General features: G+C 41.0%; 5 protein-coding genes across 7 annotated transcripts; 3 read left to right on the plus strand and 2 right to left on the minus strand.

Annotated features, from left to right (window-relative positions):
* The first annotated feature begins 1,172 nt into the window (after positions 1-1,172).
* Positions 1,173-7,455, plus strand: rac1b (Rac family small GTPase 1b). Its single transcript, XM_069702773.1, has 6 exons — positions 1,173-1,502; positions 3,052-3,123; positions 3,651-3,768; positions 3,958-4,020; positions 5,461-5,620; positions 5,741-7,455. The coding sequence occupies exons 1-6, from the start codon at positions 1,468-1,470 to the stop codon at positions 5,869-5,871; spliced, it is 579 nt and encodes a 192-aa protein (XP_069558874.1). The 5' UTR covers positions 1,173-1,467; the 3' UTR covers positions 5,872-7,455.
* A 1,045-nt stretch (positions 7,456-8,500) lies between these two features.
* On the minus strand, positions 8,501-11,142 carry stk19 (serine/threonine kinase 19). The gene is made up of 7 exons (XM_069702772.1): positions 11,001-11,142; positions 10,513-10,608; positions 10,291-10,433; positions 9,952-10,187; positions 9,464-9,561; positions 9,186-9,333; positions 8,501-8,764 (listed from the first exon to the last, which is right to left on the minus strand). The coding sequence occupies exons 2-7, from the start codon at positions 10,604-10,606 to the stop codon at positions 8,719-8,721; spliced, it is 765 nt and encodes a 254-aa protein (XP_069558873.1). The 5' UTR covers positions 10,607-10,608; positions 11,001-11,142; the 3' UTR covers positions 8,501-8,718.
* A 78-nt stretch (positions 11,143-11,220) lies between these two features.
* Positions 11,221-16,639, plus strand: dxo (decapping exoribonuclease). 2 transcript variants are annotated; one of them, XM_069702770.1, is made up of 7 exons: positions 11,221-11,456; positions 12,033-12,499; positions 12,658-12,884; positions 13,531-13,750; positions 13,846-13,981; positions 14,144-14,238; positions 14,318-16,639. In XM_069702770.1, the coding sequence occupies exons 2-7, from the start codon at positions 12,048-12,050 to the stop codon at positions 14,451-14,453; spliced, it is 1,266 nt and encodes a 421-aa protein (XP_069558871.1). In that variant the 5' UTR covers positions 11,221-11,456; positions 12,033-12,047; the 3' UTR covers positions 14,454-16,639. The 2 variants fall into 2 exon arrangements, with proteins under 2 accessions (XP_069558871.1, XP_069558870.1); XM_069702769.1 differs by having other exon boundaries at positions 11,222-11,460.
* A 239-nt stretch (positions 16,640-16,878) lies between these two features.
* On the minus strand, positions 16,879-21,748 carry slc25a17l (solute carrier family 25 member 17-like). The gene is made up of 9 exons (XM_069702771.1): positions 21,385-21,748; positions 21,181-21,241; positions 19,980-20,046; positions 19,475-19,629; positions 18,900-19,016; positions 18,637-18,782; positions 18,258-18,353; positions 17,342-17,424; positions 16,879-17,243 (listed from the first exon to the last, which is right to left on the minus strand). The coding sequence occupies exons 1-9, from the start codon at positions 21,457-21,459 to the stop codon at positions 17,108-17,110; spliced, it is 936 nt and encodes a 311-aa protein (XP_069558872.1). The 5' UTR covers positions 21,460-21,748; the 3' UTR covers positions 16,879-17,107.
* anks4b (ankyrin repeat and sterile alpha motif domain containing 4B) lies at positions 18,753-25,694 on the plus strand. 2 transcript variants are annotated; one of them, XM_069702768.1, is made up of 3 exons: positions 18,753-18,827; positions 22,811-22,973; positions 24,140-25,694. In XM_069702768.1, the coding sequence occupies exons 2-3, from the start codon at positions 22,813-22,815 to the stop codon at positions 25,269-25,271; spliced, it is 1,293 nt and encodes a 430-aa protein (XP_069558869.1). In that variant the 5' UTR covers positions 18,753-18,827; positions 22,811-22,812; the 3' UTR covers positions 25,272-25,694. The 2 variants fall into 2 exon arrangements, with proteins under 2 accessions (XP_069558869.1, XP_069558868.1); XM_069702767.1 differs by lacking the exon at positions 18,753-18,827 and adding an exon at positions 20,374-20,455.
* Positions 25,695-26,548: the final 854 nt, after the last annotated feature.

Raw genomic sequence — 26,548 nt, forward strand, 5'->3', positions numbered from 1 at the left:
TTAATGTGTTACAATTGATTTAAAATGTAAAAAAAAAGTCCCCTTGTGGGATTAATAAAGTAACTATCTATCTATCTATCTATCTATCTATCTATCTATCTATCTATCTATCTTGATTACTTTAAACTGTTTGAAACTTCAATAAAGCTGAAAGGTAAAAAAAAAAAACAGATTCATAATTGTCAGTCTCACAACAGTACTCAACACTGATAACTGTCAAACTCTTATCAAAAGTAGGCTACTTCATCGTAACTTGAGTTGATTGAAAAGTTTAAATTTTAAAGCCTACCTAACAAAACAAATCACAAGTATGTCGATCACAACTGCAGTAAGAGAAAAATGTCAACTCAAACCAGTTTTACGTTCAGGTCAACTCCACGCTGACTGGTGATACGAGTATCAACAGGGCTGAGAACTGTTCACAGTCGTACCGGTGGTTGGTTGGTTGGAGAAATGCACATTGATTACAGATGAAAGGCTGTGCACATTCAAAGAAGAAAACAGATCAAAAACAAGGTTCAAAATTTCTGCTCACTGCCAAATGAATGGAGCCCGTCTAGAAGAAGACAAAAAGTTGTCCAAAAAAAAAAGATGCACAGAAACAGAATGAATAAGCCATTATAGTCGACACATTACCATTTACCAAAAATAATATAGTCAGATGAAACTCCTTTTGTAATCACCAACATTTTGGAATACTTACTCTAATTTAATTACGGTTTTGTTTTTTTTTCCTCAGGAAATGTAAGCCTAGAAGGCAAACTCCAGTGACTAAAAACCTCTTTTCAGTCTCGCCGTAGTCATGAAACGACTTGAGCTGACGTCAGTTCCTCTCTGAGTGTCACGCCCTTAACAGTCCGTCTCCTATATTTATTTTTGTTGTTGGTTTTAAACGACCGAGTAAAAATGATATCTTGCAAAAGGATTAACCTATAATATATCTGACTACTCCTTGTTTGTTTTGTGTGTGTTTTTTTTTAAGCACGTTTGAGATCGTTAAAGTGAACGTGGGCGTATCCACCCGACGCACCGGATGCACCATGTGGTGGTTTGGTGTCTAACTTCATCTTTTGTGTGTGTGTTTCCTTCTTTAGGGGTGGTGGCCGCTGGGTTTTTTTTTTTTTTTTTTTTTTTTTTTTTTTTTTTTGGTTGCTCTCATAGCTAGCTTCCATTATCAGCCCACGAAAGCATGGGAATGTTGCGGGTGAATTTCTGAGTAAAAAAAAAAAAAAAAAAAAAAACTACAACAAAAGTGAGAGATAAGTTCCTGTAAGTTTTGCCCCCGCGAGTCGTTCCGCGTCCTCCGAAGCTCCGCTGCGACACCGAAGGCCGATCGTGAGATCCTCGTTTCGGGACGTTTTCACCGGCGAGCGACTCCGGACAAAGGAAAGGAAAAAAAAAAAAAAAAAAAGAGACCCGAGCTAACGTTAGCTGGCTCTCGGGCTAACCTCTTAAGCTTGCGGCGCGATGCAGGCCATAAAGTGTGTTGTTGTCGGAGATGGGTAAGTTAACTTTACTGAACCGGACATTAGTTCGCGTCGCCTATTTATTGGACTTTAATGACTCGGGTTTGCTGAAAGGTTGTCATCAGACGAGCTAACGTTAAAAGAAATTTTTTTTTTTTTTTTGCCTCACATTTCCCGAAGTTAGCCTCCCTGTTCATTTTAACGACCTGGACATATTTAATTAACCTTATTTTCTTCTTTTTTTGGGGAGGGGGTGGCAAGTTACTCTCCCATTATTTGTGTGTGTGTGTGTGTGTGTTGTTGTTTTTTCCTGATATAATCAAGTATTGCGGTACAACATATAGCTGGCGTGCAAAGCGGTTGGCTAATCTGTCACTGAAGTTATCGCGGTGTGACAGTGTTTTCCTCCCCCCGGGGATGAGTCACATATCACGGGGGCAGTTCACCAATCCCTCTCCCGACCAGACTTTTAAATTTGGCAACGACTACTTAGCAATCGCAGGAAATTGTGGCCAGGAAACCTTCTTGTTCCGCGTCCGTGATTTCACCGGCGTTATGTTCAGCTCCCTTTTCTTTTTTTTTTTTTTTTTTTTAAAGTTACACGTCGTCTGCAACAGTTTTATAAAAATGGTTGAAAGATGAACAACATGCGCCCGAGACTTAACATTTTTTAAAATGTGTAATATGTGGGAGGTAAACGCACTCGTAACTTCTTGTCTTGGGTGTGGTGGATACCACAGCGGCGCAGTCATTCATGCGCCTAACGAGACCGTGTTTAAATCTGGTTTTTTTTATTATTATTATTATTTTATTTTCGATTCAGACTACGTGTTCACGCCAGAGTTTCTTCTTTGGCAGAAAAATCATGGCTCTGATGTGTACATCGTGCAAAAACAACAACAACAAAAAACGAAACTCGGGTCTACACCGGCATAAGCGTGTTTTCACAAAGCGTTGACACCCGGGGTTCATTTTTAAAAGTATCTGTTTTAAACTTGAATGAAACTGAACTGACGATTAATCAACCAGCTGATTGCCAGAAAATGGTTTTGATTATTAAGAGGGGTTTTTTTTTTTTTTTTTTTTTACAGCTTCCTAAATGCAAATATTGTCTGATTCCTTTAGCCTGTATGATAATAAACAGAATATATTTTTGGTTGTAGATTGTTGGTTTGGGACAAAACGGGACATTTGAGGCTGCAACCTAACCTGGGCTTTGGGAAACACCGGTCAACATTTTTCACCATATTCTGTCATTTGAAAAAGACCAGACGACGAATTGATTCATCGAGAAAATAACTTGACAGATTAATCAATAATTAACACGATCGTTATTTGGAATCCTAAAAAGGACCGAATATTGTCTTATTTTGTGTCTCTGTGATGGTAAGCAGAATATATTTGGGTTTTAATATGATTGTAATGTAAATAACTGGGGTCGACCTGGCATGATGAACTGGTTATGACCTCATCTCCAGTGTTAGAAAACGGAAAGCCAATCAATTCATTCACAGAATTGCTTTTTCTATGCCTTTTATCCTATAAAAAAACAACAACAACTAAACAAGCTTCTTCTCTCCTCCAGAGCTGTGGGTAAGACCTGTCTGCTCATCAGCTACACCACTAATGCCTTTCCAGGAGAGTACATCCCCACAGTGTGAGTATCTGAGTCTGCAGTGCAGTGTGTATTTATTTATTTATGTGAGCCTGGCAGTCGGTCATTTGTCTCCACCCCGGTTTCCTACGCAGTCATTGCATGATTAGGGTGTCATCTTATTCTTCAATTGGGTTTTTAGATGGAAATTAGGTTACTTGCAGAAGAGGTTACAATCACTCTTGTGGACTGTAACTGAGATTCAGGGAAATACATGCTGCAGGAAGTTGTGAGAAAAACCTGCATGTTATCTGATACCAGCTGTGGGAAAAATATGTTGATTTTAATCACTGTCGTTAAGGCATAGGCTGGCTCAGCAGGCAGTTTGTAAACAAGTTTTGGTTCAGGCAGATTTGAGAGAGCTGAAAAGGAAAAAAGGACACAACAGATCAATTAAGAGATTGCGTTCCATTTTAAGAACTTCAATTTTGTGTCTATTTCCTGTCACATTTTACATTCGTAATGATACTTCGTCAGTTAATCTGAAGCCTAATTGGTTTGTCTCGTTCAAACATCATCACCTCTGTCAGGTTTGACAACTACTCTGCCAATGTTATGGTGGACGGAAAGCCAGTGAACCTGGGCCTTTGGGATACAGCAGGACAAGAAGACTATGACAGACTCCGCCCACTTTCCTACCCGCAGACGGTATGACAAAATAACAGTCAGACAATGCTGCATTATGTTTCATTTATTCTCCGTGCGTAATCCTTTTGGAAAGTATGGGTGATTAAATAAGGAAGTTAAAAGGGGAACAAAAAACCACACCTTCGTGAACTTCTTAACAGCAAGTTAATTTGATGTGCTCTGATTGCTTTGTTTTCTTTGTCCTACCAGGATGTGTTTCTCATTTGCTTTTCGCTTGTGAGTCCTGCCTCATTTGAAAACGTCCGTGCCAAGGTGAGTAGTGCCTCTTTGGAAAAGGGTGACTGCTTTAAAAGCCTCTGCGTGAATCTACTTCAGGGCGGGGTGAGAAGTTTTGGGTCAAATTTTGATTGGCCTTCCTCACTTGGATAACAAGTAGTTTATTTGGGCTACACATGTCCGTCTGGCAGTGTCAGCGCAGGCGTCTCATTATCAATATTGTAGCTCATTTTGTTCCAATGCTGCAGAACTAACCAGCTACTTGTAGCTTCAAATTGAAATCTAATCTACACAATAAAACCCAGTAGAAAAATGCAGTCATATTTTCAGAGGGATCTTAACATAATGAAAAGTATAGCTGCAACCAACAATTATTGTTTTGCTGATTAATCTTAAGATTATGTTATTGTACATTTTCAATTTATCGTCATAAAAATAAAGAAACTTAACAAATCCTAACAGTTGAGAAACCGTCAAATGTTTGGCATTTCTGCTTGAAAACTGCAGTTATCAAAATAGTTTCAGATACAATTTCTATCAATCGTCTAATTGGTTTCTGCTCTAGACAAAACTATTGCATTTACAAGAACAAGTGTGGTTTGTGTGACATTTATACTAAGCGCTTTACAAATCTTTGCTTTACCTAAAAAAAAATTAGACAAATGAAAAAAGATCAAGATGGAACCCACAAGGTTTGAAAGTTGAAAACACAGAAACTAGATGTGTTAATTGAACTGAATTTTTTTGTTTTGTTCCCGTCAGTGAGTTATATTTACCCTCATACCCCAGCTGCTGCTTTTCAGTGACATTTTTATTAACAATTTGTTCATTATGAGACAAACGAGCAGAATGGCAGTAATCCATTGGTTTCCGATTCTCACACCGGATATATGAACATGTTATACATGTTGGCTATATTCAAGGAGGCATATGTATCCCCAAATTCATTTTTTTAACCTTTCACTTTGAGAATTTAGTCCCTGCATTATACAACAACCAAATCCCTACTGACAGTCATGCACCTCGGGGGAACAGCGCAGAAACTAAAGGGAGAGTGAAACTGGCGAGATATCTGCAGCAACCCAGACACAAAGGAGAGTGCGCTTTTCAGATAATCTCTTACAAAAAAAAAGAACAAATGATTGAATCTTCATATTGAAATCCAGATCTAATTTGACTGACAAAAGTCTGGTACTGCCTCAGATAATATGTCTGTGTTGTGGTTTAAAAGCACTTCCTGGTCATTCTACTAATAGCCCTATGCCTACCCTCCCCTTCTGGGTTTTGAAATATTTGTGGGACAAAACGACCTTTGAACTGGAAGAAAAAAAAGGGATGGCCTTTTGTCAGTTTGGAGATTAAATCAGTCATCAATTATTCTAAAACAATCAGAATAATGGGTAATGGAAAATAATAATGAATTGCAGGTCTTGCAAAACCTCATGTCTGTAACTGATCGATGTTGTCTCTGTGCAGTGGTACCCTGAGGTGAGACACCATTGTCCCAACACTCCCATCATCCTCGTGGGCACCAAGCTGGATCTGAGAGATGACAAGGACACCACGGAGAAGCTGAAGGAGAAGAAACTCTCTCCTATTACCTATCCCCAAGGACTGGCCATGGCCAAAGAAATTGGTAACAATTTTCAGAGACAGCCGTGGCACATTATATGTCACACTTTTTGCTGTAATAAATCAAGGAGGAAAACAAATGACCAGAAATAAACCAGTGTCTTTTTCTGTACGTTTCCCTCAGGTTCTGTCAAATATCTGGAGTGCTCAGCCCTGACTCAGCGTGGCCTTAAAACCGTGTTCGACGAGGCCATCCGGGCCGTCTTGTGCCCTCCGCCCGTCAAGAAGAAGGGGAAGAAGTGCACTCTCCTCTAAGACTTCTTCCACTGGAACAGTTGCAGGGGAACATGATCGCTAGCGGTGAGGGTGGCTAAAGACACAGGAGAAACACCAGTATACAAACAAAAACAACTTACTTCAGATTCTGTCCTTCCATAAGTGTAGCTACGACAGTTATAGCAACCGTTTCCATGAAAAAAAAAATTCAGCATAGGTTCAGATGTAGGAGAAGGGGGTTGGACTATTATAGACCCTAGTTCTTTCCTAACAATGTATACTGTATAGACAAGACTATGAATTTCTTGAGGCCTTCTAAAATGATTGGGTGTTTTGTAAAAAAAAAAATGGACCGTGGAATGTCTTCAATTTATTCTTCCACCGGTTGTCCACCTTTTTTTGTTTACAGTCTTGGTTGTTTGTTTCGAGTGGAAGAAATATTGCCAAATACATTCTGCACACATGCTGTATTTTAGCCGTAAAGAAAACCTTTGTTCTTTTGTCCCACACCTTTGAAATACAGCTGACAGTTTGCCGTTGTGACCCGCTGTTCGTTTCAGCTCCCCGATCAAAGGCATTTTTAAGTCACACGTTCACTCGCTCTTTGCGAAGGCAGTTGTGTCACCATACTGTCAACAAGGAGCTTGAAGTAACCATCTGTGAAATTCTTATTGCCTCAAATATCCGTGTACCATAATCTCTTTGCCAGTAGTTAGTTTTCCAGTCCTAGTTAGATTCATGTTCATGTCAATTCATTCTCACCGATTGAATCGCGCCTGAAACGTAATGAAAATTTCAGACTGGCAAAAGGTCTGCTGACACCAACAGTGCTATTAATCCCTGGAAAAAAAACAAAAATCAAAAATGATCCAGTATTTTATACATTTGGCTCCATTTGGACCTGTCGAGTTTGTGGTATTTTCTTCTTTTACTCACTGCAATATTTCCCCGAGAAGTGTCTCAACTGTATAGCTGCCCAGGAGTGGAAATCTGAAAACTTGATTACATATTGGATTAGAAATGTTCAGGTGATTTGGTGATGGGGAACAAGAGCACCTTTAATGCTCTGTGGGCATTTATCAGAAACCTTCTGTGCAGCACATTTGATTTTTTTTTTTTTTTTAATTATTAGCATCACTACTGGCTTCAGCAATGTCACTAAGAAGAGCATCTGTGCCTGCTAATAATGGTAACAAAGCTACTGTCGGTTATGGTGTACTCATCTTTTTGTTATAATCATGTGATTTTGTATCTTTCTTCACAGAAGTTACACTCGCTCACTGTATTGTTAAACTAACACTATGAATATCCTTTGTTTTATTACCTCTACAGTTAATGCTACCTTAATCTCCCTACAAGCCTAGCTTTTTGTAATTAATGCTGATAGCATGTATGTGCATCATATACTGAAAACTAAGATTAGAATTGCTACAGTTATATTTTTTGCCTATTTACAAAATGTATTTGAACTACTAGATCAGGGGTTAAGTACATGTTGCTCATCGATATTGTATTCCGACATCAAGCTGTGCTTTAATTCAAGCCAATGTTGTGACTCTTTAGTTTTATGGATAAAAGCTATTGTCACTTTTTGAAAAAGCCAATAAATTCCTGTAAAACAGACTCTGGCCTGCTTGTTTGTCAGACCAGGCAACAACAGTCTACCCTCGATCTAACAAATATGTGACAATTGACTTAACTTAAAAGTACTTTAGGTTTTGGGGGAACTATTAGCAAAAACAGAATATGATATCCATAATTAAGTTTTCATTAGAGTATAATCGCCTGAAAACTATCCCTGTGCCTTTCATAGCTACATAATGAGCAGGTCTTCTTCCTTTTAAGTGTGCCATGTTTCTACAGTAGCCCTGAACAGACAAACCAAACACTGGTTCCAGAGAGGGCCTTTTTTTTGTTTTGTTTTTTTTGCACCCACCGTAGATTCGATCATTGGTTAGATATGGGAGGGTGAGGCGGGGGGTGTTCGTTTGTTTGCAGTCTGAAACCTCACAGCTTGATGCCACTAAATCCTACACACTGCTCTTTAAATTTAAAGCTTCACTCAGGCCACACTGGTTCACGTTGGTGCAAAGATCCAAAATACATGTAACTCCATTTGGCAGGTAAAATATTTCAAATGTAACGGCCCATTATAACAGACAACCAAATGATATTCTGCCGGCTGTGTGATGAAAGATTTTGTCCTCTTCTCAGTGCATCGAATTAAATGTAATGTAATATAAAAGGCTCTTTTCATTATTACATGGATATGATGATGTTAAAACGATTAGATGCATGGATTATGAGATTTATTGAGCCATGTAACCAAGGGGAATATTTAGTTCAGATGGAAAACCCCATTCAATATTACGCGACCTTTTTTTTAAACGGCAGAAATTTTGACTCGTCGTTGTTGGGAAAGCAAGTGTAGCAATGACGGCTTGGTTCCGTTAAGCAGCGACGGTGAACCAGCAAGAACGAAAGCAGGACTTTACCCAAGTGGAATGAAGCCATCATTAATACACCTGTTGATTTCCCTACGATGACGAGTTAAAATGTCTGCTGCGAAAAACGGCATATTGTGGAACAATTTTTAAACGTGGGCAGGTGTGAGGCTCCGATCAGCCTTCTTGTTACTCACGTCTGTGTACATAAGTAATGTCTCGCATTTGAGGAAAAGAAACCCAAGTCATTTTTATTACAAGATAAACCGAAGCCTGACAAGGTTATGTCAACAGAATTGACAAGTCATCAACCCACGAGGGTTGGTAATACATTTTGGTACAGAATCTGAATCTGAAATCATAAATTAATTCATCCGTTCCTCAGACAAACACTTGGACGAGTCTTCAGGCACTCACCGGCTAACGTCAGCCTTGTAACAGTTCAGGAATCCACAAATCGCAACAACGTCCCTGAAGTTGTAGGGACGCTAGAAAGAAAAAGGGAGAGAGCGTATTCGGTAAAATCAGATCAAAGGGTGGGTTTCCTCAAAGGCCCGAGTTCTGTGTAAAATTGTTCAGACTCCATTGACGGATATTCGTTAAAAAAAAAAAAAAAAAAAAAAAAAGGAACAACAGTTCCAAGAAATTCAGCAAACATCTGTTGTTCTTTTATCTGTTTCTGAGTACCGGGATCAAGATAGCTTGTTTTACCACAAACTGTAAAAGCAAACAGACCCTTCGGTTACTAAACTGACAGGATCATCAATGAGGTCAGCTGCATGATGTACCCCCCCCCCCCCGCCCCCTTTTTTTCACTCGTAAACTCAAACTTTTCAAATTAAATTTAAAAAAAAAAAAAAACATCATTCAGGATTGATAGCGTCCAATCTGTATATGACCATATATTACCTCTCTACGAGCTCCGCACCGACAATGTCATGGATGTGGTATTTCATGTGGAATTTCACGTGGGAAGTTGTCCGCCGCTCCTCTATCTCTGCCTTCAGGACTTCACTGTATTTGGACTTCTTGACCATGCCGAGCACCGCTTTACGGCCTAACAGTGGTCAGAAACAAACGGTCCTACAATTAGCGAGACGCTCGTTTAAATACCTCGCAATAAAGTAAGACAAAATTAACACGGGGCTAGACGATGACGACGAAGCAACGCTGAGACAACCACTAACCTTGAATAAAGTACTTGGTGAATTTGCCGGAGTTGGGAATAGAAAGCCACCAGCTGCCTGCGTCCCTCACAGTCAGGAGCCCCGACTTCACCAGCTGCCTACGTGGTGAGAAAACAAAGCGTGTGCTGAATCTTTGAAAGTGGATAAGGCGAGTCTGAAGTTTCAGATTCACCCCGCAAATTAAAAAAAAAAAAAGACACGAGACATTTATCAACTTCTTCTCAACCCTGAACATCAAAGTTAAACGGTGTCTGCCGTGTTTGCTCGGCAAGCGCGATAACATCCGAGCGCAAAGTTTTGGAGACCTTGTGCACAAACCTCCTTCGCCTAACAGTCACCTTAAACTATCACAAACGGCTTGAATTCATCGTCCGCGGTAGCCATTTGTTTTGTAAATGAGAGATCAGTCTCGGTTGTCAGTTAAGCGTCACGCTGACGATATGCTTCCACGGCTGGTTGTCAAACTAAATATTTTTGCGTTTTCGTACGTTATCTCGGAGTCTGTGAAGAGAAACTCCTTCAGCATCTGGTCTTTGCTGAAGCTCAGATCCGTGCAAAAGGACACCACTTTATCCAGGAACTTCTCCGCCGTCGCTCGTGTCACTTTGCCGTCCTCTCCTGCCAGCACTTTGGCCTTGTAGTCCGAAGCAAAAACCAGCCCGAAGGCTTCCGCATCAAACCCGAGCTGGAACAGCAGCAGCTCTCCCCGCTCGCGCAACCTGTTCTGCGCAACACAAGGACAGCAGCGGGTCGCGTTTCACATTTCAGACGCACGAAACTGGACATTGACGAGACATATTGACCAGCGCTCAAAAGAGCCCTCTTACCACCTCCTTGTCCACCGAAGTCTTGTCGCTGTGTAAGCTGTAGAGTTGGTGTTTCAGCACAATTTGAGGCAAGGTGTCGTTGAAGAGCTTTCTGGGAAATAGTGTCATGAGGTACTCCAGGGTGGATTTAACGTCTGTTGGTCCTTTTAGGGAAAGAGAAGGATGGCACGTGTAAATGAGTTTTCAACAAAGTCACAATGACGTTTTGTTTTGTACACCTACCATCTCCATCGCAGACGGCTCCAAACTGCTTGGTGCCGTTTCTTCTTTTCTTCGCTTTGAAAGCGTCTGAAATCAGAGCCCGTTTCCTATTCATACCTGGAAGATAAATTACGATGGAGAAATCACGTCTTGCGGAATGAAACCGTTTCTCCAGGCCCGCTGCCCAAATAAGTAAACAATAAGAGATTTGTGCTGATTGAATGAACTGATAAACCCAACGTTGCCTGTAAATAACAGTCACTTCTCGCTTTTCGAGGCCACAAATAGCCGGACATAAGCTTCTCTTTAATCACTCCTGCTGATGTGACCATTCAGTTTAGATTTCATCCCAAATCAAAGCTCTTGAGATAAAAAAAAAAAAAGTCAACACTTCATAAACCCGGTTTGATTTCTCTCGACGCGCCGGTTTCCACATTTGAAGTGACTTTGTCAAGCCGAGCTAACGCAGCTAGCTCACGCTAGTTCATGTGCGAATTTGAAACCCTTACCTGATATACTTGAAGGCAATAATCATTAGATTTCACATCACGTCGATCCCACCCCGACACCACATCGCCATTGTTGCCCTAACGGTCAATTTAAAACGTCTTCTTCGCCCGTTCAGGTCGGTCAATATTTAACGGAAGTGACGCATCTACCACACGCCGAGCGGATTGGATGAAACGCCACACGCGGAAGTAGCGTTCCGGTTTTTTGTTTTTTTTTGGTGTTAGCGTATGATGTTAGCTAGCTGCCCCAGTAGTAAAAAACAAACAAACTCGTTCTTTCACTCATTTTCCCTTTTTTTTTTTTTTTTTTTTTTGAATTAGTTAATCGAAAAGGAGGCTGCGACACGTGAGGGTCGTATTTACTTGAAGTCCGTTTTTTTTTTTGGTTTGGCGAGTTGACGTGAACAGAAATTTAGCGTCGGCTTCGCATCTTTTGTTGTGTATGCTGATCAAGAGGTAGGTTCGTATTTATTTACCAGTGGTTCAGTTTTAAACGTTCTTTCGATAGTGGCAAAGAAATGTCCATTGCGAGCACGCAAATACTACATTTACAATATATATATTAAAAAAAAAAAAAAAAAAAAAAGTCCCTGAACGTGCAGAAGGCGTGCACGTACAATTGCAGCAGTTCGGATGCACAACAAATATGAACGCGTTAGACAGATACGGCTCCAGATGTGGTGCATTTTAAAGTTAAACCACGTTTATTGATCCCATGCATGGGGATGTTACACGCGAAGTGCATTAAAAAAAATAATACAAATTCACGATGGCGACGACAAGCGAGAAACTGGAATGCTGCCAAATTAAGCTGGAAACCAAAATAGAAACTCAGGGTCTTTTATATCTAACTTTAAAAAAAAAAAAAAGTGTTTAATGTGTACAGGTAGCCCTTGTAGCAACAGAAAAAAAAAAAAAAAAAAAAGGTTAGCAGGGCCTCTTCATTGACAACGCAGGTGAGACGGACCGTCCTGCAGAAGATGCATATCATGAGGAACATCTGAATAACCACCGAACTTTGTCTCTTCGCAGTTTCCCCCACAAGGAATGGACCGCTACAGGTCCCGCAGTCCCAACTCCAGCCACAACAACCAACAGTCACCGTGCAAAAGGGAGAGAGACAACAGCGGAAGAGGTCACGGCGAATCGCCGAGCAACCACCAGCGGTGGTCCGGGTCCGATCCAGGGCAAAGCCCGCTGATCTCTCGGGCTCTGAGCACCAGAAGGGAGCTTTATGAAAGAGACTTCCCTTTGTACAAGCAGCCTGTCGAAGTGGGATGTTTTTCCCTCGACTCTGAACGTAAATTCTTCAACGACAGCAGGCAGATGAGGTACTACGTGGAGCCTGACCAAAATCCCAGCTTTGACCTGAGCGACGGATACAAGGACCGCTTTATAAAGCGAGACGAGAGTGTGAAGGAGAAGCTGGACCACATCCTCCGATGGGTCGTAGCCAACAGGTCAAAGCTCAACTCGAGGGCGGCCGCGGCCTCGTCATGGTGGGTGTAAACGTTAAGTTTACTATTCTTAACCTTTTTTTTTTTTTTTTTCCTTCAGGTCCGGGTCACCACACGGGATAAATACTCCGTTGTCATATACAGTCTCCAATCCAGTCACCATGCAAACATGCTCTCTGACCAACCTCTGCTCTTCCCAGCGCTTTAGATGTCGACTTTGTGACATGGCGGGGCCATCTGACCAAGCTGCTGACCACTCCTTATGAGACGAGAGAGGGCTGGTTGCTGGCAGTCACCCGGTTCAGGGGCACTCTTTACATCAGCGAGGTGGAAACGGAAGCTGCTCGCAGGGAACGGGAGAACCGCGCTGAGAGGCACAAAGAGATGATGTACTGGGGATACAAGTTTGAGCAATACACGTGTGCAGGTCGGTAGATCTGCCAGCTTGTACGTTCGTAACTTTCGATTGCTTTGTTTTCTTTAAACCTTGGTTACTCATCAGCCATTGCAAGTTAACTGTCTCAGCCGGCGTGTCCCGGGTAAATTCATCTGGTCAGCGCAGAAATGTCTCACCGCACACATGCACAGAAATTGTGCGAGGGATTTTGTCCAGCGCTGATAAGACTTAATCATTCGCGTGTGAACTCATTTGGCGACGGCTTGAATGTAAGTCATTCATTTGTAGTCCCGCACTATAGTTTGTCGAAACGTTCGCTTTTCACTTTAAAATTATTCAATTCCATAATTTTCAAGTGGTATGTTGAAATAACTCAAAAGATTTTACTTTGTAATAGTAACAATAACTAAATTAATTTTACATAAGTCATCAAATGTTTTATTATTGTTAAAGCCAAACTTTTTGTCCTGTATTTTTGACTCGGTGAGTATTTGAAAGACTCTAGCGTCCCCGTCTGTTTTTTCATTTTGTGGCAGAAAGGCTTCCATACTTACCAGTCTGCCCCATCATATTACACATGACGCGCAAACCTAGATCGTAACGAATCATAAAGTGATAAGCGGACGTATCGTGCGATTTAAAAAAAAAAAAATGCCCCTTTGTCCATTCCCTGTAGATAACGCCCACGGTTTACCCGACCCCAGCGGGGTGGTTAACACGAACGAGGCCTTCTGCACGGTGGTGCAAACTCGGCTCGCAGATCACAGGCTCCTTTTCTCCGGCGAGGTGGACTGTCGCGATAAAGATCCCAACGCTCCGGCTCCTCCTGCCTGTTATGTCGAGCTGAAGACCTCTGCAGAGACCTGCACATCCAAACAGCGCAGCAACTTACACAGGTAAATGAAACGGCGAATCGTCAACACTGTTAACTTTTTCACGTCTTGTTGTTGTTCGCTTGACGTAAGATGTTCTCCTTTTGATGGGCCTTTAGGTTCAAGCTGCTCAAGTGGTGGGCTCAGTCTTTTCTCCCCGGGGTCCCTCGCGTCGTGGCAGGTTTCCGGGATCAAGACGGAGTGGTCGTCTCTGTGGAGACTTTTCACATCTCCAAGATTTCACATCTCATCAAGGTACAGTGCGCTAGTTCGCGGTAATAAGTGGCTGCTCATTGAAAACCAGCATTTAAGCACTGGAAAGCTTTTATTTTGAATGATGCCAGGAATAGTATACGCGGAACTCTAAACCTACATGATTAATACAAAATATGTGCACTCCTCTTGTCTCTTTATCAGAATGAATACAACTGCTGGAAGCCGACAGTATGTATGAACTTCTGCTGTGATTTCCTGTCTTTTGTGAAGCGTGTAGTAACTGAAGACAGTCAAAGGTGAGTTGTAATAATACACTAGGCTGTTTCATGTTACTTGAAGCTCTGTGCTGTTCATGAGTCATTGTTTCCATTTCAGTGTGGTGTACCTGTTCTCCTGGGAACCCCACAGAGATGTGACCTACTCCGTCCACAAGGACTCCCAGTATTCCTTCCTGCCACTCTGGTACGTGGAGGAGATGACCAGGAGTCCAGACGCGCACCATCCATCCTGATTTACAACTAAGGCCTCGTCATCCGAGTCCATCTTTATACCGCAGACCTCCACCGTAAGGTGCTTCACCAAAATACTGACATTTGATACAACGTGCACAGTGTCACAGATCATGACTCAAATTCATCTGGGGGGGGGGGGGGGATTTTTTGTAATTTTTTTTTTTATCATTTTGTTCGGCAGCATTGGACCACGTTTTATCTGGCATGCGGTGAGTTTAAATAAAACAATAATTACAGCGTGGTTTTAAGACCGTTTCTCAAACTTTATTGTTCGCTTGTTATAACAATAATTTCAATCCCAAAACAGTGTTACGTTAATTAAACAAAATTAGAAAAGGATGTGTTAAAAAAAAAAAAAAGGAAGTGCGGTAAATGAATGAAGACGGTATCAAGTAGGTATTCAATGAAATTACTTTCATGTAACACACATGTCTATTTAGAGAAAAAAAAAACGAAAAAAACCAAGAAGCTTTCATTGTGAAAAAAAGGTGGGAATAAGTCACAGTGTCACTACCTTCGCTGTTGTTCTATGACTCACAGCAACACGTTCACCAGCTATCACAATGTCCTTTCTGCTTTTTGGTAAATTGACAGTGTTCTCCTCGCTAGCGACCAGGAGCTACTCGATCGCTACAAAAATGCGTCTCCTGAATGTGGTGTTGCAAAGCAGTGTTGAGAGGAGCACGGCATGTAATGATTATAACTCAAACAATAACCAGTTTAAGAGCATCAAAAGAAAATCAACTGTCAAATAGCATTAATGTCAAACGCAGGATATAAACTTTCATTCCCCAAATTAAGAGAGAAATCACTTTGATAACCGTAGGTTACTGCTGTAGGTTACACTACTTTTAGGACACCGATATAACTAATGGAAGACACCAGTGTGACAAAATGTGCAAATACTGACCAATACAATAATGAGAACAGTAGACATAACTCAGTGCATCATGTGTTTGTGTAAATCAACAGTCATCACGTAATTTATGTCAATTCATAGTATAGTTTTTTTCACAACATAAATTCAGAGGCACTGCATGATTTGTACACAAGTTTTACTGTCAAACTCTACTTTTTTTTTTTTTTGCTTTATATATTATTAATGCTCAAATCAAAATCTTTGAGCTGAAAAAGTGGGTCTAGATTTTACACACAAATCCATAATCTCCCTTTCACCAGTGCTGATATTACCGTTCATCATGTGTAAAAATGACATCAAGTAGGCATATGTACAACAACAAAAATGCTCGGTAATTTCACGAGCTTTCTATCTTGCCTGACATTAAACCAGGTTAAATTCACAATTAAAACACAAGTGCGCGTGAAGAATGGTCCTGTGGTTTAGATTAAGGCAACACTTAAGCGCGTTACTCAATGGTCTCATCAACTGAAGCGAACCCCTGAGGTAAAGTCTGTACGTCTAATACACTTTTTCACTTTCATGGTGAGATTATAATGAGAAGTCTCATATTGACCCATCTCTTAACAGTTTAAATAAGAAACTACCACAGTCGCTGAGCACAAAGACTGGGAAACAGGGGGAGGAAGCGAGCTTTGCGCTTTCCAAAGGTGGCAAATTCTCCCTACCGGCACCTTTTTAAGGCTCAGTCTTAACACGTTTTACCCCGAAGTTCAAAAACGGCATTACGTCTCAAGCTATTGGTCAGAAACAGGAATTCCCTGAAGTCTTAGGCGGTCGCCCAGCAACAACAGTTACCAACATGCCCTGCGGCTCTGGGACAACAGTTGCCCGGTTTGCTGGCAGCTCATGAGCAAACTTTCAGGACCAACAGCTACCAGACAATGAATAACCGCCAAGAGTTTTTACTTTTTTTTTTTTTTTTTGTGCAAGTTAAACGAGTTGCAACGTTTTAATTAGTGAGCGGTACAGGTTCTGGTTGGCAGCCGGCCGTTTCCTGCCGTTTCCAGTCTTTGTACCAAGTTACTACGTTTTCTGGTGGTTGCTTCGTGTAAATCCACGAGAGCCGGATCCATCTAATGTAGCGATTAACCCCGGACAAGAGAGCGACTGCATATTTACCAAAATGCCAAACAATGGCAACGATATGCTCTTTTTCCCCAAATCGTTTACAAAATCTCAACTGGCAGTCTCTCAAGTTAACAGCGAGATATGAATTCAGTTGAAGGCATGTAAAGCTCTCTAGAAAGTGACGCAATTGCATTTTTTTTTTTTTTTTAAACATTCATTTTGCCTTTCAAAGGATCATCGGTTGTCGGCGTCAACTCGGCTTCTATGAACTACTCGTATTGTTTTTCTTCACCACATGAACCCAGCTAAACTCACCCCCCGCCAGATGACATGGAAAGATGTCAACGGAGGTTCACCAGTGAAGAAAATCTGTCTGCTCAGATGGAAGCAGTTAAAAGGTTAAGAGCGAGGGCGTTGCAAGTAATAAACCCACATCAGGTTATGGAATATTTTATGGTCGGGGGGTGGGAATCTGTGAACAAAGGCACCAATCCCAACTCCTCTTACAATACAGCTTAAATAATTCCTAGCATTAAGATATATATATATGTATATATATATAATTGGTTTGCACTGATTAAAAACCTACTGATTATGAGTACGCTAACGCCGCCGCCCCCCCCCCCCACACACACATTCAAGTAGGTGTCTTCAGTGCTGCGGTTAGTTGTTCAGGCGCATGACTTTGAAGGTGGCGGCGGTGATCTTCTCGTACACAACAAACATGAGAGCAGCCGTCAGCACCGTCTGTAGCAGCTTGGCCTCCAGGCCTTTGTACAAACCAAATACGCCATGTCTCCTGGAATAAACAGAACAGATGACCGTCATGGCGGCTTCGCCACTGCTTGGGTGTACAAGTGCGTGCGCGCGTGTGGATGCGTTAGCAGCTGCACTCACTTGATCCTGTCCACGAGCAGGAACAAAATGTTCGAGAGGCTTCCGATCACACCTCCTTTGCCGTCACCTTTGTACTGGCCGAACTGATAACAAAGCACGTGGGAGGTAAGGCGTTTTTTTTTTATATATATTTGAGATGTTCAATATAATCTTTTCCTTCTAACAAGTTAATGTAGACGTACAGATTATCCACTTTAAAAAAAAAAAAAAAGGTTGAATTTTCAATTACAGATTTTCTGTGGTTTTTCACAGAAACATTTTCTTATATTTAAGTCAAAAAATAAAAAATGCTTTATATTTTTCCATCAACAAATGTCTTTTCCAAACATTAAAATGTTGACTGTTTTTAGTTCTTTACCTCATTTTATGCTACTGAACATGAAAAACTTTAAAAAAAAAAGGTCCCAAATATACAGTTTATTATTTTTTGTAATAGCAAATAACTTTAATTAAACCGGTGGGAATAGTCTTTAGCACACGTCTGTCAGGAGTAAATAGTGTATTTCTTGGTGACTATTTTCAGCCATGGATTAATACACATCGCACTAATAAGACGGCGCGCATTATCGTTGTAGTGAAATAACAACGTACTGTTTGTTTTACTGAGGGTTTTGTCTCGGCCTATTTCGTTGGTAATGACAAGTAATTTGTTTCGGTCTTTGCGGGAACATCCTTTCAGTGCGAGAGCGGCTCACTGACTTGTTTTTAATAGTTCTGGATAATAACCGACGTCCATAGCACAGAGGGATAAAACATTTTCCCCAGGGAATTCTTTTAAGTAGACCCTCTTCAATATTAGTTTTGACATTTATGTACAATAAGAAAATATAAAACATCATCAGCCTTATCCTTTAATAGCACTAGCTTAAGTTCAATAAGAGAAGAACAGCGTGAAATGATATACGGCAGTATTTACCCTGAGGATGGCCTGGACTGTCTGAAGAGGATATGTTGCTGTGGTAGCGACGGCCTTGGCAATGGCTCCAATGAGAAATATCTCTGCTGAGGATATCTGAAGTGGGAGACAGAAGATTTAACCCACTCGTACTCACCGTTTTCAGCACGACATGAAAAATATGATTCATAAAATACAAAATGGAAAATCACTTGTCAAATCAAATGACAGTGTCACACAAACCACCGCCATTAAAATTCGCTGGTCAGGCGATCGACCACGAGCCATCTTAGATTTTCAATTCTTTGCTCCGAATATCTGTAAATGAGATCTTTCTTCTTTTTTTTTCTTTTTTTTTTGGTGATTTTACAAGTGCCTTTTTGTGTGTGTGTCCTCTAACCTTCTTCCCTCCCTTGCCTGCCTTCCTCTTCATGGCTTCATAAAACATGAACTGTACAGCCGGGTTGAGGACGAGGATGAGCGAGGGCAGAGTGCCGTTCCACAGAGTTCCCAGTCCCTCGTTCGCTATGATCTGCGAGAAAGCATCTGAAAGGAGAGAGTCCAAACACAGCAGGGTTTGACAACTGCACAGTAAGAAAGAAGAAAAAAAAAAGTGTATTGAAAGTGTTCAGTTTAAATACAGATGTATAGCCTACCACACACCAAATATGCCCCTATAGTGGGTCTGATGGAGGTCTTCATTTCTGAACTTCACCCCCTGCAGCTTCAGTCGAGTGTTGACCACCCACATGGGAGTGGTCAGGATCACATTCACCACGCCTGCACAAACAACACATTGTTAGCTTACCTGAATCTTTCCGAAAGACACCCCGAGGGTTTTTTTTTGACCTCTGGAAAAGGCTGCAGAGCATTTGGCGTTTTTTTTAATGAGTGATAAAAATGCAAATTCCTGAGAATGGTTTCACATAACTGCAATGGTTTTGAGGGGGAAGTAACGTATTAACAAAGATGAAGACTGATAGCAACCCTAATGTAAACAAAACAAACAAAAAAAATCTCTTTAAAAAATCTGCTTGGCACACAGTGTACGTCACCCATTCGGGCCCGTTTCTTCGGGCCTCGACGGTGCACGCAACGCGTTTTGTGGACTAACACTGAATACAAACATCTTTTGTTTGACAAGAAAACGCCGCAGTGCACCTTTTAAGTTCATCAGTCAGTAGCTGATGGTTTCCATCAGGTCATTGATAAATATTAGTTTTGAAAAGTGCCTTCACCTGATACGACCCCCATGAGCAGGTCTTTGCCAGGTCTGGACCTGCCCGCGCCAGACGCCGTCAGTTTCTTCAGCGTGTTGAAGGTGTAGAAGTAGACGAAGTTGGAGCAGCAGAGGCTGGAGATAACTGGGAACCAGCCTCTGTACAGAGACCGACTGGGAGAAGCGGTGGAGAGACACTTAACAGGGAACGTTCACTCGTGTGGCCACAAACACAACTTATATTTTTAGCACCCAAAAAAAAAAAGGTTCAGATTGCATCTACTTAGGATTTTTCATTATCATTTTTTTTTTGGTGATTTACCTTCTCAGTTATCCTTTGGTGTATATAATATCTGTTCAAATCATACTGTGTATAAAAGGTTCAAATAGCACATTTTGTCAACTGGAATTAGACTGCCATAGTGCTTTACTGAATTACTCATATTAGTCCTAGAAGCTTGTACTTGAGAATAAAACGTGCCATGACTTGGTAGAATTGTAACCCAGGATGTCCCAGAACTTACAGGCCTTCTTCTTTTGCAATCTCAGCCAAAATAATTGGGGTAGAGTTTGACATTCGCTTCTCATCCACTGAAAAACAAGCACATGAGTGGCAAGTCATTGACCATGTTCCCTCAATTAGATGAGTGCCGAAAGGCGACAATTTTTTACACAACAGAAGCCATACGAACGTTGAGAGTGGAGTTTGAAGCGCAAAGGTGGTCACCGAGCAGGGAGTGAGCACCTTTATACATCCACCCATCATCTATACCTGCTGATCCTAACCGACCTTGGGTGACAGGTCGCCAGTCCAACGAAAGACAGGGCCATCACAAGAAAGACAAGCATTCACGCTTACGGCCAATTTAGAGTCACCAATTAACCTAAAGTGCATTTTTTTTGGGGGGGGGGAAAGAGAAGCTGGAGCACCTTCCAGAAAACCCACACAGGCAGAAAGGCTCCAGGTGACCAGCGGGTTCGAACCCAGAACCTTCTCCCGGTGAGGCGACAGTGCTAACCACTGCACCACCATGCAGCCCACACCTTTATACAATGAATTAAGTCTTTCAACAGCAGAACATCAATGTGCTTTAAACAGGGGCCAGCATAAACGAGTCTAGAGGACTAAAAGTCATGAGCCGTGTCTCAAATCGCTCACTAACTTCCGTTTGTACACTACTTTTTTTTTTTTTTTTTTTTTGCCTAGTATGTGAATTTTGACAGCTTAGTGTCGTTTCTACTCGCACGCTGCTGTTCTGCACTGATGGTTGTTATGGGAATGACCATGATTTAACATCTTGACAGCTTTGTTTGGTTATTTTGCCTAAATATGAACAAGTTTTTGTTCCCCCTGCTTCGCACGCACGCAGGCACACACACACACACACACACACACACACACACACACAGCAGTGTAGTGGTATGGAAAATAAACAGTTGTGTGTGGAGGTGCACAACTTCTATTTGTGTAGTGCAGCGATGTACAACAGCTGCAGCGTACTGACTAAAATAAGTACCCAAATACTAAATAAATAAATCGTGCATACAGACTCAACAACACATTTTAGGTTGCACCTCTGGAAAACACTTGTTGACAATTTTCCCCACATTTTCAGGACCAAACATTAAAAAAAAAAAAATAATAATTGTGATTTGCAGAATAAACATTCAAACTAAACTCATTCAACTTGGTTTACACCCGCTTTGTCCAAGACGATAGCTCACCCTGCAGTCTGCTTTTGGCCGTGTCCAGAGGAAAGAAGACGGTCATAGCTGTCACACTCCCCTAGAAGACAATGCATTGTAACATTACCATCCATACTCACATCTACAAATACAAAATCAGTACGGTATAAGGCTCCATTTTTTTTTTTTTTTTTTCAGTTTACAGGGGTTTCTTCTAAAGTTTAGCACTTTATCTCCGCTCACCATTGCACCTGCCACAGCGTGAACCAGCGTCTCGTAGGACAGAAGGCCGACGGCCGAGCCGCCGTTATCGGACATCTCTGCAGGCTCTCCCGGTCGAACCGCACAGACCTAAAACGCCGGGAAGTAACACGCGGAGAGACCCCGGTGGAGGGGGGGAGGAGGAGGATTGCTGGTTCGGTTGGTTGTTCTCGCGGCGTAAAATGTTTGGAGAACAACACACAAACATTCACGACTGCAAACGCAGGGTGTTGAAACGCCTCAAGGCGGTCGGCGAAGGAATTTGCGAAGAAGGGAGAAACCTGCCGGACAGCGTTCCGCTTTTTCCTCTCAGTCGACATTGATTGGTCGAAATTTCTGCCTTTCGAGTCTTCCGCGACTTCTTCTTCTTCTTTTTCGACTTTCCTATAAACTATGCGTTACTGCAACCTACTGGACTGGAGAGTAAAGCGGCGGATACCAGGGATAAAATACCAAATATTTTAAAGTGGGCTGCAATGCATTTATTTATAGAAGTCGAAGCATTAACTGTCGACTGCAACAAAAATGTGGATGTTTTTTTTTTTTTATATATTCTTGCTTGCTGACTTGCTTGTTTGCTTATTGCTTGCTTATTAACAGAGCAGTCTGTATATAGCCTGATCTTTGACGACAAAAGCAACACCCGTAAATCCCTATAAATCTGTATAATGAGTACGTTTACTTTTGATATTGAAGTACGTTTTGATAATAAGACATTTGTACTATTGCTCAAGTTTAATTCTGAACAAGCCCAAAAATTCATCTGAACTTTTTTCTGCCGCTTAAATAATACTGCAATATAACAACAACAAAAAAGTCTTTCAAGTTCTGTCAAAGTTTTAATAGAGTAAAACTACAGAAATGGTATCAAGAAATTAGGATATTTTTGTACATCAGAAGATATATTGATTGAGTGTCATTTGGTGGATTATTTTTGATTCATTACTATTTAAGCAGTAGCTACTTTCACTGAAATACATCTTCATCTATTATGATACATTATATTTTATAGGCTTTTTTTTGTATTCTAAATCATAATTTGTAAATTCACATTTATAGCCGTAAAATGAATTGTAAGTCCCTCCGGAATAGAGGCACTATACTGTAAAGCAGCAGAAAACAGCTTCATATTGTAACGCTACAAATCTCTCACTGGTCAAACTTTTCACACATAATCTTCAAGTAACTGATGGTGAAAAGCTGTGACAGTGTTGAGTTTGAGGAAATCATTTAGCCGACAGCAGTGAGCTGGACTTTGCTTTTGTTTTACGGCTCCGAGCTGCTGAAACGTCAACGCCCAGTGATCACATTGTTTGCTCAGGGTCTGCAGTCGCCTCTGCTCATCTGACGTTCGTGGGGAGACAAGGACAAGAAAGAAGTTTGTTTCAACTTTTTCTGTTCTCTGCAGAGATGTCTCGGTACCACAAAGCAGCGATCGATGGTTACTTGGACCTCCTGAAGGCGGCCACAAGGATGGACCTGAACACCGCGGATGAGGATGGCATGACTCCCACCTTACTAGCTGCTTTCCATGGACACATCGATGCTCTTCAGCTCATATGCAGCAGAGAGTAAGCAACATAAACGCCTCTCGATCACCTCTTTTTCATCTCACTTAGCTTCCTCAGACGCAAAAGCATACACAGAATTAGCTGTAGATACAAGATAGTTTTTTTTTTCCATAATCTTTTTTCTTAAACCTGTAAAATTGTCTGCATGTTTTCATGTCCTAAAGAAGGCAGGCTGATGAAATCTACATTTAGATACAGTCTCAATTAATTTTATCTTAAGTATTTCCAAAACCTTAACTAAATTAAGAGCTACAGTATAAATAATGCTTAAAGAGAAACATTTTATATTAATAGTGAAGTTTTTGGCTGGGAAATAATGTTTTATAAAAAATAAAAAAAATTCATAATCTGCACCAGTTTTTTAGAACTTCCTCTGCATTTTGAAAACACCTGATGTTCACAACAATATACTGAGCTAAAACATCATTGCACTCTTTGGACTGCTCCCTCCCAGGAGCTGAGCTAAATGTTCAATCAGCCAAATTCATCCTGTAAAACAAAGGAGCCCTTTATGTACCCCCCCCCCTCTCCTCCCCACCCTCCGTCCCTCATTCAGCACAACAAAAGACGGACTAAAATCTAGCACAACATTCTTATTGAGAAATGATATTCAGAAAAGGTGTTTGTAAGATATTCAGCTGGGCGTAAGGTATGATTCAGCTACCTGGCCAGATAAATTTCCGCTTTGGTCATCACCAGCATGAGCCGGGATTTATGACAAGCTGCTTCCTTAACACTGCAATCACAACTTTTATTGATGTGACAATGACACATAGCACGAGAGGACTTTAAATCTTAATCGCTTACCAATTATCTTTAGCCATGTTTAGTAATAATTTGTTATAAGTTGTGGTTATTTTGCCTTCATGTGTCTTATGTTATAAAAAAAAAAAAAAATAGTTTTGGGAACTTTAATTTACTTCCTTGACCAGACTGATCATGTCAGCGGCAGCTCCTTTTGCGGCAAAACATTTTTCAGCTTTTGAACTTCATCAAGTAATTTTTTTTCACAAATTAAATACATAGAGCAGGAAGCATTATTAGATTGTATCAATTAGTGATAGAGAGTAGAAAATTACAATAATAACAATAATAAAAATGAAAAATAATAGCGTTTCAGATCTTTATTTAAATCTTTTTTTTTTTTTTTTGTATGTGTTATACAGAGGAGATCCCAACAAATGTGACATCTGGGGAAATACACCATTGCACCATGCAGCAGCTAACGGCCACATGCACATCCTCAGCTTTCTGGTCAACTTTGGCGCCAACCTTTTTGCAATGGACAATGAATTCCACACAGCAATGGACGTTGCTGCTTCTCGCGACCGCATGGACTGTGTGCGCTTTCTAGATGCTTCTGCCTCACAGCAGACCAATCAAAATGCAAAAAAGGTCGCCAAACTGAAGAAGGAGGCCATCAAAGAGGCAGAGAAACAAGTAAAACTCTGTGAAAAGGTGAAGAAGAAACACCAGAGCAAGATGGATAAAATGCACCGTGGAACTGGCAATACTGGGTCTGTTTCAGAGGCGAGCATGTCATTCTCAAATGAGGGTACCGTGACCAGCGTCAACGAGCAGTTCTCCAAGCTTATTGCTGCGGATAAATCCGGCTCTCTTACAGCCAGGGTGAAAGGAACATTCCAGAAGCGGCTGGGGAAGAAAGAGAAGGGCACACTGCAGAGGTCAGCAGCAGATGGGAACGTTATCTTCCTCAAACAGGAGAATGGATCATCTGAGACACCAGAGTTCCTGGATGTCTTCGATGAGCAGGGTGAGGACATGTTAGATGAAGAAGGAATGGCAGGCTTTGAAGAAGACTATGGCGACGAAGAACCAGGCCAAGTCAAACAATCCATCTTTAACCGGCCTGGCCTTGGAGGTCTGATTTTCATGAAGAAGATGGGGCAGGAGTCGGACGACATCCCCAGTGGGAACAACGAAAGTCTCGGTTACCTTGTTCAAAACAAGTTGTTTGAGGCAGATGAAGACGCTGCGGGCTTTGAGGAGACTGGTGACGCTGACATCCCCTGGGATCAGGAAGATCTTGGACTGGATGATGATGAACATGAGGAAACATCTCCTTTGGATGTGTTTCTATCCACCATCTCTTTGCCAGAGTTTGCCCTCGCATTCAAAAGGGAGCACCTGGACTTAGAGGCACTCATGCTTTGCTCTGATGAAGACCTGAAAGGCATTCGCATCCAGCTGGGACCTCGGAAGAAGATCTTGGAAGCTGCTGCTCGGAGAAGGAATGCATTGGAGACTCCCGGCACCATGAAGGACAGCTGCTTATAATCTAAAACAAAACAAACAAAATTTAAGATCTTGTTTCAAACTTAAAATTAATCTGTATCTTTTTTTTTTAAAGAGAGATAATAGTTTGATTTTTCTGTATAAAACAAAGTAATCAAACCTTAACTTTATCTGTATTAAATAATGGGTGCAATGCTGTGTTTATACATTATTATCCATGTTATATCTGGTTAAAAGCAGCACATGTGTCACTCAACAGTACCAATAATACCATATTAGTCTGGGATAAAAGAAAAAAACAAAGAAAAAAAAAACATGGCAAAATACTTAATCTTAAATCAGAGTAATACACAAAATAAGAGTTGTCGTAGAGCTGGTGATTATTTTTCTCCATAACTGAGATAACAGAATCCGAGGCTGATTTGGCCGTGCTGGTGTATGGTTTTATAATTATGTTGAAATTTTTTGTCGAATACACTATAAATAAAACTCATTGAGAAGATAATGTCTCCAGTTGAATATTCTCTGCTGCAAATATCGGGGATGGGAATTTCAAGCAAAAAATACAATCCAATATTTGCTGGGAACTACTCAGATTAATTTCTAGTGAGTTTTTGTCTGTCATCATTCTCCCATGTTCGCCAACGCCAGCCAGTGATTCTACAAAGGAGGGATCTCAATTAGTTCCAATCAGACCCATGAATGGGGGATGAGGTGGCAGGCAGGCGACAAGTGAAAATGTGCCTGTGCCATATAACAGTAATTACGCGGAACAGGGGACAGAATGGCCACATTCCTGATGAGACAATATTATATAAGTAAATAAACACACCAAAATGGCACTAAATATGTCACTTCATGGTAGAATAAAAGAGACAACCTAGTAAGTATATATAGCTCACAGCGCAAGAAAAATAAAAACAATGCAATACACTGATAATGAAATAAAAGATATTTTAGTGGGGATAATACAATATATCCAATATTAAATTTGTATAGCCAGCTGTCTGTAAATTAAACATACAAAAAGAATCAAAGGGAGTTGTTGGTAACAGGATATGGTAAGTATTTATAAATGTTTATCTGTAATGACTGAAGACAAATTTAACGGCATTATCGAACCTTTGAGAGGAACTGTGACAGAGTCGGCTTTCGACATAAGCAAGGTAAAGTGGAGAATTTTAAAGAGACTACTTATTTAATTCAACACAACTCCACGTCCACTAAAAGTCTCTAAAAAGCACGACATTTACATTAAAAAAAACACAAAAAAAACACAAAATAACCAAAAAATAACACACACATATGTGTGTGTATTA

This window comes from Brachyistius frenatus, unplaced genomic scaffold (assembly GCF_029030835.1).
Source record: "Brachyistius frenatus isolate BFR_SWC_R1_liver_20210118 unplaced genomic scaffold, ASM2903083v1 Contig_43, whole genome shotgun sequence".
Taxonomy (NCBI): Eukaryota; Metazoa; Chordata; class Actinopteri; family Embiotocidae; genus Brachyistius; species Brachyistius frenatus.